A 12,470-nucleotide genomic window follows, 5' to 3' on the forward strand; every position below is an offset into this window, starting at 1 on the left:
TGATTTGCTTTTTTAATGAATGGATGAAAATGATCAAATATGATGTAATTTAGAAACGTAATAAATCATAATCTAAAATAGTTTTGTTCAATTAAGACACTTGGATTTGAATGATTAAATATAGCTTATTAATTACAATCGAATATGAATAATTTATTTAATTATTGTCAAATTTGTTTTATTGACCAAATTTTGTTGGTGAATATGTTAAACCAAACTAAATTTGAAATGTGTTAAGTTAAATTGAGCTGATAGTTGATTGAAAATGTCATATATAGAATCAATATTAAATCGAACTGAAACTTATCTACAACCAAAATTCAACATAATCACATATATGATCATCAATTACCCATTTGTTCTAAATAAGAAACAACCCGATACATGTCTCAACCCGCTTCTTAACCGATGACATCCTAAACTATCCTAAACCAAGACTTAACTGACTAGCTATGTACTTAACCTATACTCGAATCGAACATGGCTTGAATTGAGTCATAGGTAACCGAGTAAGATTAATAATCGATTTATAACCGAATTAGATATGATTCAAATTGTTTTTAAATCCACACAAAACCAACTAGAAGACCTTAATGGATAATACTCTACTGTTGACCACAACTTGGCTAAACAGAATACAATAACGCAAACTAGATTCAATTCAAAATCAACTCTTAATATTAAAATCTAGATATGAATTAAAATTTGTCTCAATTGAAGTAAAAATTATTTTTTTCCAACCTAAAAATTTGATGTTCAATTCTTATCTAGTATTATCATTTACTTAACCTATTTTGTAATAAAAAAAATTAAAATTTCAAAAACGTCAAATATTATCTTGTTTCGGGCTTGAATAAAACATAAAATGCTAAATATGTATTAAATACCCAAATAATTTAAATTTTGAAAATATAAGCTCTTTATTTCAAAATTATCTCACTCATAAATGGTTAGCTACCAATACGTTATTTACTTATTATTGTATGTTTTAAAAAACACAATTTCATTGGGTCTAGACTTTAGCCCATATTTACAAACTGGTTGAGAAAATCTAGGCAATTTTCAAACAAAAAAGATCCATAAATAGTATCCTTTTATATAATAGTCTTTTTTTTTTTTTTTAATTATTCCCACTTATTCTAAGATCGTAAGTGAACATCTATAAATGTAGATTGAGCTAGCTCTATAAACCATAATCAAGATGTTTGATCTTAAGACAAGTCTTATTTGAAAATTTGTGAAGGATCTAACTTTCAACTGCACTAGTTCAATGAAAGGAAATTTTGAACAAAATAAGCTTTTTTAAACAATTCCTAAAGTGAGCTTGAAAAATTTTTATTTACCTAAATAAGCGTCTTTCACTCTAAGACTAAAGAATGACATTGTTCGCTGTTAATAACAGCGGACAATTACTAAAACTAAGTCAAAACCTGATGTTACTAAGAGGGGCTATAGCTGGGCGGAATTTTTGGCTTGTTTGATTGCCCTTAACGTGAATGTTAATGGCCCAATGTTAGTAACATATAATTATTACTAAAACTGAATTAAAAAGTCAGCCCAACAATCGCCTTCTGTTACTAAAAACGAGTGATTGCTAATTAATTTTTGACTCATTTTTATTAATTAACCGTTGACAACAAACAATGTCATTTCTAAGCTCAGAGTAAAAGATACTTACTTTGAGAAATAAGAGCAATTTAAGAATTTTTTTAGGGGAAAAAAAGAAGAAGCTTATTTTGTTAAATTTTCCAATAAAAGCTCCACAAGATTCAAACAAATCAACCGAATACCGGTCGTCCATTAAATCCTATGAACAGCCCTATCCGTTTCTTATGGACCTTCCCCCCAACTCGACAGTCAATATTTTCTCTTTCTGTTCAGTAGACTTCTTCGTACTTCTTTGAATATCAAAGCATAATTTCTATGTATTCAAACTCCAAATTATAAGAAAAAAAAATTTATAGTTTACGTTTTTCAATTCCCTCAATTTACTCAGTTCTTGATTTCTTGTTTGATAGATAGAGTTAAATAGAAGGTTCCGCCATGGAATCCCTCCCAAGCTCTTTATTATTGCCTAAAACCCCAGGAACAAACATCTACCCAAGTTCTCACCTACCACTCCAATTTGCGATCAAACCATGGAATAAACGATTTGGGATTTTGAATACTGGTGAAAATTTGAATCCCTTTTCATGGGTATCAATTCCTAAAAGAGTTGGGATTCCTGGGTCATTAAGGATTATGGCTGTTTCAAAGAAAGTTTCAGGCGAAAGTGATACGAACTCAGAATCTGATGATGGGCATGCTTCACTTGCTCAGGTAATTCAAAATCTTACCATTTTTGCATCTTTTAAGACATTTAGGTAGGGGTTTAAGAAGGGTTTTGATTGATGATCAAAGTTTGGAACTTTTGATATTGGGTTTTAGGAGGGTTTATGATTAACGTTCAAAGTTGATTTTTTTTGGTACTATTGTAGTCTTATGATATGATTGCCGATTGATTGATTGTATCAATCTGTACTTTGTGGAATTTTTATGATGATGGAAGAGGGAGATACTCCTCTCATATCATAATCCGAAATGATGCGAAATGGGTAGAACATATGAGTATTAGGCTTTTGTGTGATTGTGATTTTTCTTCATGAAACTACTTAATGAGTAAATGGTACAATTGCTCATCAACTTCCTGTGTTTTGTAAGAAATTTGATGTATGTCAGTTGAGTAGATGGTTGGTTAGAACTAGTTAGACTTTATGACTTTAGCCTGAGCCTAATCTTGTTAGTAGTTCTTCATCGTCTTTGTTTGATAAAAAATCAAGATTTCCTTTGCGTCTATTGCATTTGCGTGTTTGGATGGTAATCCGACGTAACATAATGGAGGATTGTAGGTGTATCAAAGGATGATGGTTGGACTATATCTATACGTTCTCTTTGTATCAAATTTTTAGTTTGAATTACCATTGATCTTTAATGAGTAAATGAGAGGGGGAGAGAGATAGACTATGAGAGAAAGAGAAGGAGGAGGGGTGGGTTTCAGGGAAGAATCTGAGCATGCTCAACATATTCGACCATATAGAGTCCACAAAAAATTGAGGCCTTAATATTAAATTATGTAGTATATGTTAGTATTTAAAAATACCAAGTTGTTAGAAAAATATCATAATTTTTGAAATTGCACAAAACCTTTAAAAAATTTGTCAATTTTTACTCCGCCTCTGGTGAGTTTGATCATTGATGAATTATGAATACAAACAAATAAGGACTTCTTGTACTCTAAAAATTAGATTGTAGTCTTTGATTTGGGAGAATCTTGGCTTTTTAGACTTTTGTCTTGATCAAGGTTTGCCTGTTTTGTAGTTATGGTTTGCCCTCCAACCTTCCGATTGCACATTTTTTCTTTTCTGGCCAAGGTTATGGCTGATAGAAGTAGAACATTGCTTTTCTATTTAGTTTGTGAACGGGTATTCAAAATGGCTGCTTCGATTGTGTTGTGATGCTTTCTTTCACATTCTGAAGGCTAATACTAATCCTAATCCAAATCCAACTCACAAGAAGAGTTTTGATGATTCCCCAAAGATTGAATCGTCACCTACGACACTAGGAAGTGGAACTGGAGGAAGCACTAGGGCAGGACTATTCAGAACACCAATCTCTGGTGGAGTTCAAAGTGCGACTTCCGCTCATGGTTTACCAAGACCAGCACTGGCTGTTCGCAATTTGATGGAACAGGTGAGTCTATATAATATCATTTTCAAAAAGTAATACAGGAACCTGTGAACTAATAAATATTGTGTTTTTTGATTTAGGCTCGGTTTGCTCATTTGTGCACTGTCATGTCTCGTATGCATCACAGGAGGGAAGGATATCCATTTGGTTCACTGGTAGATTTTGCCCCAGATTCCATGGGACGTAAGTGACTTGTGTACTTTACTAGCCTTCTTTCCTTGAAAAGTCTATTTTGAATCATAAAGATCCACAATGTTAGTTTTTATTGTCTCTTGAGTCGTTGAGCGTTTATACATCGATTTTTTAGTGTGAGGTGCATTAAGGCAACAAAGGTTTGTGTTGTGCCTGACCTCTGTTGCCTTAGGCCCACCTTTGAGCGCTTTTGGGAAACCAAGACCCTTATTTTGAGCCATTCGGATCTAGGCACAGTTTTAGATGCATATGACTCACGGGGATTTATGGGTCTAGGATTCAAATTGAGTTATATTTATATCTTTTTGGTTCTTTATACTGATTTTTTCATGGATATTAAAAGAATGTACATTGTGAACTTGAAAGGAAAAAGGTTTTTTGCTATGCTAACTTGAGTTATGAAAATAGAACTGTTTGTTCAAATTCACAAAAATCAAAACAGAAAAATTCTTAGTGTGAACTCACTTGAAATCAAAACTGAGATAAATATTAAAAAGAAAGAGAACGTTTAAAGTATTAAGTAACCATAACTAATCCTCTTTTATAGTGTTACCATACATCATAAATGTTAAGGCCCATTTGGGGATGAAATTTTGAATTTGTTTAAAAATTCTAGACTCTTGCCTGTATTTGAATAATCAAACCTAGACACCAAAACCGATTATTTTGAATTAGACTCAAATTTGTTGGGTCCCATAATCCAAACCCATAAATTACAGTCATGTCGGATGCCTATCTGGTCCCACACTCATGACCATTCCCACCTATTCGCCTCATGGACAATGCCTCGACAAAAGGCTTAAAAGTTGTTTTCGTGGTTCTTGGGTACGCCTTGATCCTAGCCGCCCCATGCATGCCTTTGAAAACTAACGTGGGAACTTCCTACCTATAACATGTTTTAACATTGAAATGTCTAGAATCTGTTGAAAGTGTGAGGATGGATATTTCAATGCGTTTTCTTCATACTTTGTGATAATTTGATAAATTCCAAACCATTAGCCCAGAGAATCATTCCTCCCTCACCGCTCCCCGTTGGAATAAAAATAATGAGAATTTTATGCATATTTAATGGCATTATGACAATGGTACACGACTTATTTTCTGTGAATACAGATCCAATTTTCTCTTTTTCACCATTAGCTATCCACACAAGAAATTTGTTGGCTGATCCTCGATGCACACTTGTTGTACAGGTTTTACCTCCCATTATTCATCACCTTTTTTGATGTCTATTACTGGAAGTTTTCTATTTATTTGTTTTATTGACCATTAGGCTTCATAGATACCTGGATGGAGTGGCTTATCCAATGCACGAGTGACAATTTTTGGTGATATCGTCCCACTTCCTGAAGATCAACAGGTGATTGATTGCTTGATTTACTTTTCGCTTGCTTGAATATGTTCGGTAATTGATCTATCATTACCATTAGCCCTAGAGTTATAGTAGCATACTATGTTATTCGAACTCTTCATTTTGCTTCACGTAACCGTGTCCAATCCTTGATGCTCTCACATTGTTATGGCACTTAGACACTTCATTTTAGGTATAAAATTGAATATTTAGACGTATCCGACACTTGAACATGTACCAATATCCGACATCCGTACCCGAGTCCAAGTAACATAGGTAACAAATTTATTTTTAATAGTCTCATTAGATAGCTGTTTGCAAAATTCTTGTGAATTTTCGCAGTTGGTCATTATGCATAAGATATAGGCATTTTGTCCAAAGACATGATCTCAATTTTCATTTTTTTGTGTTGCCTTGTTTCTCAAAAATTGTTCCATTTTTTGATCAAAGAATGACTGTTTCATTGTCTGTCTATAGGAATGGGCTCACAAACAGTACATTAAAAAACATCTTCAAGGGCCTTCGCAACAATGGGGAAATTTCTATTACTTCAGGTTGCAAAATATAAGGTATGATCTCTTTCCCTCATTTTTTTCTTTGGAGATATTGATATTAATAATCCAACCTTTCACCCATTCGACGTGAATAATTCCAACTTTGGATTATTTTTTAATAAACCAATCTTTACCCTTAATTTGTTGTCAGCGTACTAATAGGATATGCTGGTAGCAAACTAAGGGTAAAGGTTGAATTATTATAAAATAAAAGGTTATGCTGATAGCAAACTAAGGGTAAAGGTTGGATTATTATAAAATAAAAGGTTATGCTGATCGCAAACTAAGGGTAAAGGTTGAATTATTATAAAATAAAAGGTTATGCTGATGGCAAACTAAGGACAAAGGTTGGATTGTCAAAAAGGTGAAAAGTTGGATTATGAATATTAAGTTGGATTATGAATATTAATCTTTCCTTTTTCTTTTACTCTTTGATGAATGAATTTCTCTCTTGAAATACTAAATGCTGTGGAAGAAAGCCTTTGCACCCTTTCAATGTGATTGACAGTATTTTGTGAATCTTAATTTTGTTGCTGAGATGTGCCGGTGTTGATACCAAACCTTATCCAATTGTTGCTTTCATTAATATTCACAGTCCTGTGTGTTGTGTCATTTCCTTGCCAAATTTTGTTTTTGATGGTTGTCTATTATGTACCTTTACCATGTTGAGATGTTAGAAAATCGAAATGAGTGGAAAAGAAGAATTCTTGTGGATGATCACCGGTTAAGACGGGTTATTAGTCTTAATACATCCTCGATCAAACTCAAGGTGAATTGATGATAAACAAGGCTAAAACATGCTCTCCACAGATACTAAACAACTTCTTATGCCTATCTTCCTAATATCTTTTAATCCAAGTGTAGCCAAGTAGTTCAAGTAACTAAACCACTTTTCCCCTATACTCGGCTAACACTCGAAAGTACAAAAATCGGGAAAGTACCTCAAAAAGAAGTAAGAAATTGACAAGATCTCGTTTTATTATGCTATTGACCCATAATTTATGAATAATGATTATAAATTGATATTCATATGCAATTGTGGTGATTTTGAATACCCTAGTATTTTATCTTTTTTGTTTTACAACCCTTAAGATTTCAGTTTTTAGTTATAATTCTCTTCCAATTATTTTTATTCTTACTAAGTATTTATCAGTAGAATTTAGTAAACCATATTGATCCCAGCTTCCTTGTGTTCGACCCACATATTACACGTACATCGTGCAATTAAATAAAATTTGCTATCTAGAATATGGGTTAATGATCATTGTATTAGATAAAGCTTATTAAACTATCACCTGTCAACAACTATTTCTCGTTGATTTTTTTAGTTTGTATAGCCAACCCATATTCGTTGTAATAAAAGTTCTTGGTTGTTGGTTAAGCAGATTATGTCCGACTTAAATGAGTTTTATCTTAGATTGCGTAGCTGATTTATTTCTGTTCCGAACTGTGATGTCGATTGTTGTGTTCTTTGCCTTCTTCCGTGGACCTTTTCTGTGTACCAAACTCGTAATTTTTTTGTCATATGGAAGCATTAATCTATATCTGATTCTTTCTCGTTTTGTGAATAATGCTCCAGCGATATCTATTTCATTGGTGGCTTTGGTACCGTTGCTTGGGTTGACGTTAAGGAATACGAAAATCTAAATCCCGACAAGATTGCTCTTGAAGGAGGCGAACAATATTTGAAGGTATCATGTTTTCTTCTATATATTTTAGTCATCGGAAAGTTGATACTTCTTACCTAAGAAAAGTCGATCTACAGGAACTCAATGCCATTTTCTCGAAGCCGTTGAAAAAGATTTTGTCCACCGAAATTGAGGTAGATGATGCTGCTCTTATTTCTATAGACAGCAGAGGAACTGATGTCAGGGTTCGTCAAGGGGCACAGGTATATATATTTCTTGTTTTCACGCTATCCAATGTACTATTTTGACTCTTAATATCTTTAGTTGCACATAATCATTGTACATACTATTAAAAATGTTGGGAAATGACAAATATCTTCCTTTTGGAGCCTTGACAAATGGAATTATTTTAGTGGATGATAGTTGAATACATGACAATATTTACCTAATTTAGAATCTGATTTTTTTTAAAATTGGAGCTAAAATCGATAAAATATTTATATAACTTATTATAGTGATTCTATATACTTAACCTAGAATTTGATATATTTGATCGAATGAAAAAGTGATATATTTAATAAATAATTTTTAAAAAAAACCGTATATAATTTTTGCTTTAAAAAAGTCATGTATTCGATAATCACAATAATATTTACTTAATCTTTGAAATTAAATTTTTAATTATTTCCTACTAATAAATCTGTGCATTGCTCGAGTTTCTATACTAGTTAAGTTATAAAAACGTTGATATTATGAATATGTGCATTTAGACGATTCAAGCAAGATTCTGTTTGACTATGTTTTTTTTCTTATAATTAAGAATAAAACAATATCGATTGATGAATAGTATTACTATGCAAGTGAAGCAACTAATTCCAACCAATGTTCTTTAAGGTTGTTTGTTGAATCTTTTCATGTTTTATTAATGACCTCTTTCTTGTTTACAGTTCAACATACAGAGGATATCGTTTGAAGAGGGAGATTTCGTCGAGACTCTGGAGGATGCCAAATCTGCTCTCCAACAATTAATAAACAAGGGTAAGGTGCAAAATTTTCAGAAATGAAGGTACGACTGCGAGATTGAAAGACGATCATCTGAAAGTAAACCCCCCGAATAATCATATGTTGGATAAGTTTGCGTTATTGCATCTTATTAACGATGCAGCAGTTTGAATTGGGGGTGCAAGTTTCGTAGTAGGATTGTATTGCATCGCATGTTTCTCTGTAACTCCTATTCGTACAAAGTAATTAGTTGTTCCATAGAATAAATCGAGACTGTCGGGAAACCTACATTTGTGTATCATCGTATGATTGCCAATTACTCTATATTACTCGAACTTCACTTTACATCAAGTATTCATGTTGGATCCTCAACACTCAAACATAATAGGACACATTCTGAACCAAAAATATGGGAATTTTTCATAAATTAGTCGAATATGACGGTTGGATTCATACCTTTGTCGGATATGAGTGCTTGAGTCCGAGTAACAGCCATTACTTGTTAACTATAGGTGTTGCCTCAGTGTTGGGGGAGGTTCTGAAGCATGTATGAATTTCAGAGAATCAAAATTTTGCTCTTGTACAACTATATTAAGCTAAGTCTAGCTCATGTGGTACTGCTTCTAGAAGTTTTGCGACCAGTCGTGGATGAGCTGTCGTTAGCCATAGACGAGAGTAATCGGTGGTAAGCTAAGTCATCGGTGCTACCATATGCTCTCCCACTCAAGTGATAGGAGCTACCGTTAGGGCAAAGTTTGGCTACGAGCTCACGACACACTATAAAAACACTGAAAGTGTAGTTTATTGAATATGTAAAAAAAATAAGATTATTTAACAATTTTATTCCAAAAATAAGCTTCGTGAAAACTTTATTCCCAAAATAAGCGTCCGTACATTTAAACCTAGGCTTGATATAAGTCGATGTTACTAACAGCGAATTAAAAAAAAAAAATTTTTTAATTCGCTGTTAGTAACAGCGATTTAAGTCTTCTTCGTTATTTCAGTTACTTCCTCATTCTAACCTACGAGATTAAGGAGTTGACTGGTCAACTCCTTAAGTCGCTGTTAGTAACAGCGACTTAGGCTTTTATTTTTTCTTTTATTTTTTTTTGATTTACGCTGTTAGTAACAGCGACTTACACCAAGCCTAGATTTAAATGTACGGACGCTTATTTTGAAAATAAAGTGTTCACGGAGCTTATTTTTGGAATAAAATTGTTCAATGCTCTTAGTTTTTTCAAATTTTCTAGTTTATTTGAAGTATTTAGCCCATAACTTATTTTAACTCTACATTATAAGTCAATTTATTTATTGGTCTTGCTGTTAACATTATAAATAAATTCGCGTGATTCGACTCTTTAATCTTTTTTTTTTTAATATTAATATTAGTATATTTTGAGTCACATGGCTCAATATTTCCTAATCACAAATTCACAACTATGGTTACATAAGAAATTTTTGGAGTTGGGGATGCATTACTGCACCAGCATGAACTTTCACATGTAATTTTTATCAAATAAATTATTAGAGTAATCAAAATTAAGGCATAATAAGAAAAGTAGATTATTACGAGCTCTAACTAATATTAATATTTATATATGAATTATCTTTAACTAATTAATAATTAAATATTTATTTTCGTAAGTGCATGATTATGAAGCTATATTATTTCTTTTTGACAAAATTTATTAATATGATCAACTATGTAGAAACTACTTCACTTGTATTTCACAAGGTTAAAATTTAGTTATTTTGCTTTATAGTTAGTTATTGTTTGAAGTTTGGTAAAATTCATTAATGTGTTGGTACTTGTCTATAATTTAATTTTATTTGATTTTGCACATTTGTCAATGTAATATTTTCAATCGGGAATCTCTATAATTGCGCTTGATTAAAAATTATAAAAAATTGATATTAATAAAATTTATAGAGACAAATCAAACAAGATTCCACCTAACTACTCTCTCCCGATGAGAATGAATCAAAGAGAAATTGAGTGATTTTTAAGAATAGTATGGAATGTTGTGTAGATGATATTAAAATTAAAAGATAATTTAAATGTGTAGTTGAGGTTAAAAAAAGTGTGGAATCGCGAATTATAAAAAGCGAAGTATAGTCGCTTTTGACTATTTTTGAGTCATATTGTGCAGATTGCAAAGTCAAAAAACAAATTAACCGCTAAGACGACACTGGTTGAACCAAACAAAAAAATCGAATAATTATTTGCATTTCACATTGAAAAATAATTTTCATGAAAAATATTTCCATGAAACCAAACAATCCATTAAAGTAAAAGAGTTAACTAATAGTTCATATGAGCGGTATATAATAACGGTGGTAGTTAACTAATAGTACAAGAAGGGTTCATGAGTAGTGAAGTCATCTATAAATGATGATGATGTGGTTTGTTCTTGTTGTGGGCCCAATAGTAAAGAATGACCATCTTGATTTTGAGGAGTGAAAGTTATGCCATCAATTGGTTGTAATACGCTATTTTGGTGATTATGAACACATTGTGCTTGTGCATGATACAATGCTATTAGACCTTCGGTCTTAGCCAACTCATATTCAGCTTCCATTATTTGTAGCCTTAGTTGATTAATTATTCCAACACTTCCATACACCGGGTTTTGAACCCGAAACCTCGCTTCCATTACTAGGCTTTCTGCTGCCTCCCTCCTCCTTCCCTCCGGAAGGTCCTGCCATCACACGGATCATTTGATTTACAAGTAGTGTAACATAGTACTACATCCGTCCTTATTAATAGCTACACTTTATTCAAAAAGCTCTTACATAAACGGGTGAAAAACAGAGGTAGTATTATATAGAAGATGACAATCGAGTTATTTTAATACATGTCTATAGATAAATCATAGATGTTCGGCTCTCCTTATATTAGTATCTTGGATTCACTATATATGCAACAAATTAACAATAACGGGTTTTGGTCAAAAAGAACATATTTGTTATATAGAATTGTCAAATTGTTTAAAATAATACTCTCTCTGTCCCTATGAGATTGCATCTTTTGATTCAAATATGTGAGAATTTTTTGATTCAATTAAAATTATTTTAAAAAGACCGATAAAGTAATAATCAAGTATTTTAAATTTTAGATGAAAAAACAATACTACTATTTTATTTCTCTTAAATTTGAGAAAAAAATATGCTTAGATTCTTTTTAAGGAGAGGAGATTTGTAGGAGTACCTTTAACATCTTGGCAACATTGCTTGCTCCAAAGATTTTATGAACACAAGCAAATCTCTCAATATTAGTTGAAGGAAAGTAGGGACCAAATATGCAATCTTGGGGACACCTTCTTCTCAAATATTTGCAAGCTGCACATCTTGATGAATTTGACATGTTTTCTAATAATTTTTATTAAATCTTTCAATATTATTTTTCCTCTCTAAAATATTAATTAGATACACCTAATCTTGTAAGATATAGGGAGTATAATTTCAAATCACACTTATATATAGTGGATTTTGTGAGAGTTAACTATTTATTGATGTCTAATCGTTCTAATATTAGAAATGTATGTACAACGGCTACTTAATTTTGAAATTTATGTACTAAATTAGAAAAAGTAATGAATTTGGTACATAATTGTGTAACTGGGAAAGAAAATACTAAAGTTTAGGTGTATTTACGTATCATTATAAAGGGTATTTAAATTTTAAACTAATTTCTTGAATTAATTAAAGAAGGTTTGTAAGATAGATATGATGAATAAGGAAAATAGTGCTTACCACTTACAATATGTGTGAGCATAACGGCTAGTAAAATTGATGGAAAATTCATAGAGTAAAATTCTAATGCTGTCCAAGGGAAACTGGTGGAAGAATGCCAAATAACTTAGCATACTAACCCAAAATGGAGAAATGATGACTGATGACCTCCTACAACTTTGAGTAAAAAAAGACCTTAACTTTTTGAAGATTAGAAAATTATACTCAATAATTTATAAAAAAAACTAAAATTTTTACTTTTTTTTTTTTTCCAATTTTAATTCA

The 12,470-nt window shown here is 31.9% G+C and overlaps 2 protein-coding genes across 3 annotated transcripts; one reads left to right on the top strand and one right to left on the bottom strand.

The window, feature by feature from the left end:
- Nucleotides 1–1,791: 1,791 nt before the first annotated feature.
- On the top strand, nt 1,792–8,825 carry LOC130827873 (uncharacterized). 2 transcript variants are annotated; one of them, XM_057693753.1, is made up of 9 exons: nt 1,792–2,319; nt 3,577–3,729; nt 3,807–3,909; nt 5,032–5,111; nt 5,201–5,278; nt 5,747–5,838; nt 7,403–7,514; nt 7,589–7,714; nt 8,399–8,825. In XM_057693753.1, exons 1-9 carry the CDS (start codon nt 2,044–2,046, stop codon nt 8,513–8,515), a joined length of 1,137 nt encoding a protein of 378 aa, XP_057549736.1. In that variant the 5' UTR covers nt 1,792–2,043; the 3' UTR covers nt 8,516–8,825. The 2 variants fall into 2 exon arrangements, with proteins under 2 accessions (XP_057549736.1, XP_057549735.1); XM_057693752.1 differs by having other exon boundaries at nt 1,794–2,319; nt 3,517–3,729.
- Nucleotides 8,826–10,746: 1,921 nt separating this feature from the next.
- On the bottom strand, nt 10,747–11,817 carry LOC130827875 (LOB domain-containing protein 23-like). The gene is made up of 2 exons (XM_057693754.1): nt 11,662–11,817; nt 10,747–11,152 (listed from the first exon to the last, which is right to left on the bottom strand). Exons 1-2 carry the CDS (start codon nt 11,815–11,817, stop codon nt 10,799–10,801), a joined length of 510 nt encoding a protein of 169 aa, XP_057549737.1. The 3' UTR covers nt 10,747–10,798.
- Nucleotides 11,818–12,470: the final 653 nt, after the last annotated feature.

The sequence above is a fragment of the Amaranthus tricolor genome, chromosome 11 (genome assembly GCF_026212465.1).
Source record: "Amaranthus tricolor cultivar Red isolate AtriRed21 chromosome 11, ASM2621246v1, whole genome shotgun sequence".
Classification (NCBI taxonomy): Eukaryota; Viridiplantae; Streptophyta; class Magnoliopsida; order Caryophyllales; family Amaranthaceae; genus Amaranthus; species Amaranthus tricolor.

Excerpts from the sequence above, each read along its gene's own strand:
- LOC130827873 (XM_057693752.1), top strand. The coding sequence starts at position 2,044 with ATGGAATCCCTCCCAAGCTCTTTATTATTGCCTAAAACCCCAGGAACA. Across the intron at positions 3,910-5,031 it reads TGCCCCAGATTCCATGGGAC|ATCCAATTTTCTCTTTTTCA; the intron begins GTAAGTGACTTG and ends CTGTGAATACAG. Across the intron at positions 7,515-7,588 it reads GAGGCGAACAATATTTGAAG|GAACTCAATGCCATTTTCTC; the intron begins GTATCATGTTTT and ends GTCGATCTACAG.
- LOC130827875 (XM_057693754.1), bottom strand. The coding sequence starts at position 11,817 with ATGTCAAATTCATCAAGATGTGCAGCTTGCAAATATTTGAGAAGAAGG. Across the intron at positions 11,153-11,661 it reads ATGTTGCCAAGATGTTAAAG|GACCTTCCGGAGGGAAGGAG; the intron begins GTACTCCTACAA and ends GTGTGATGGCAG.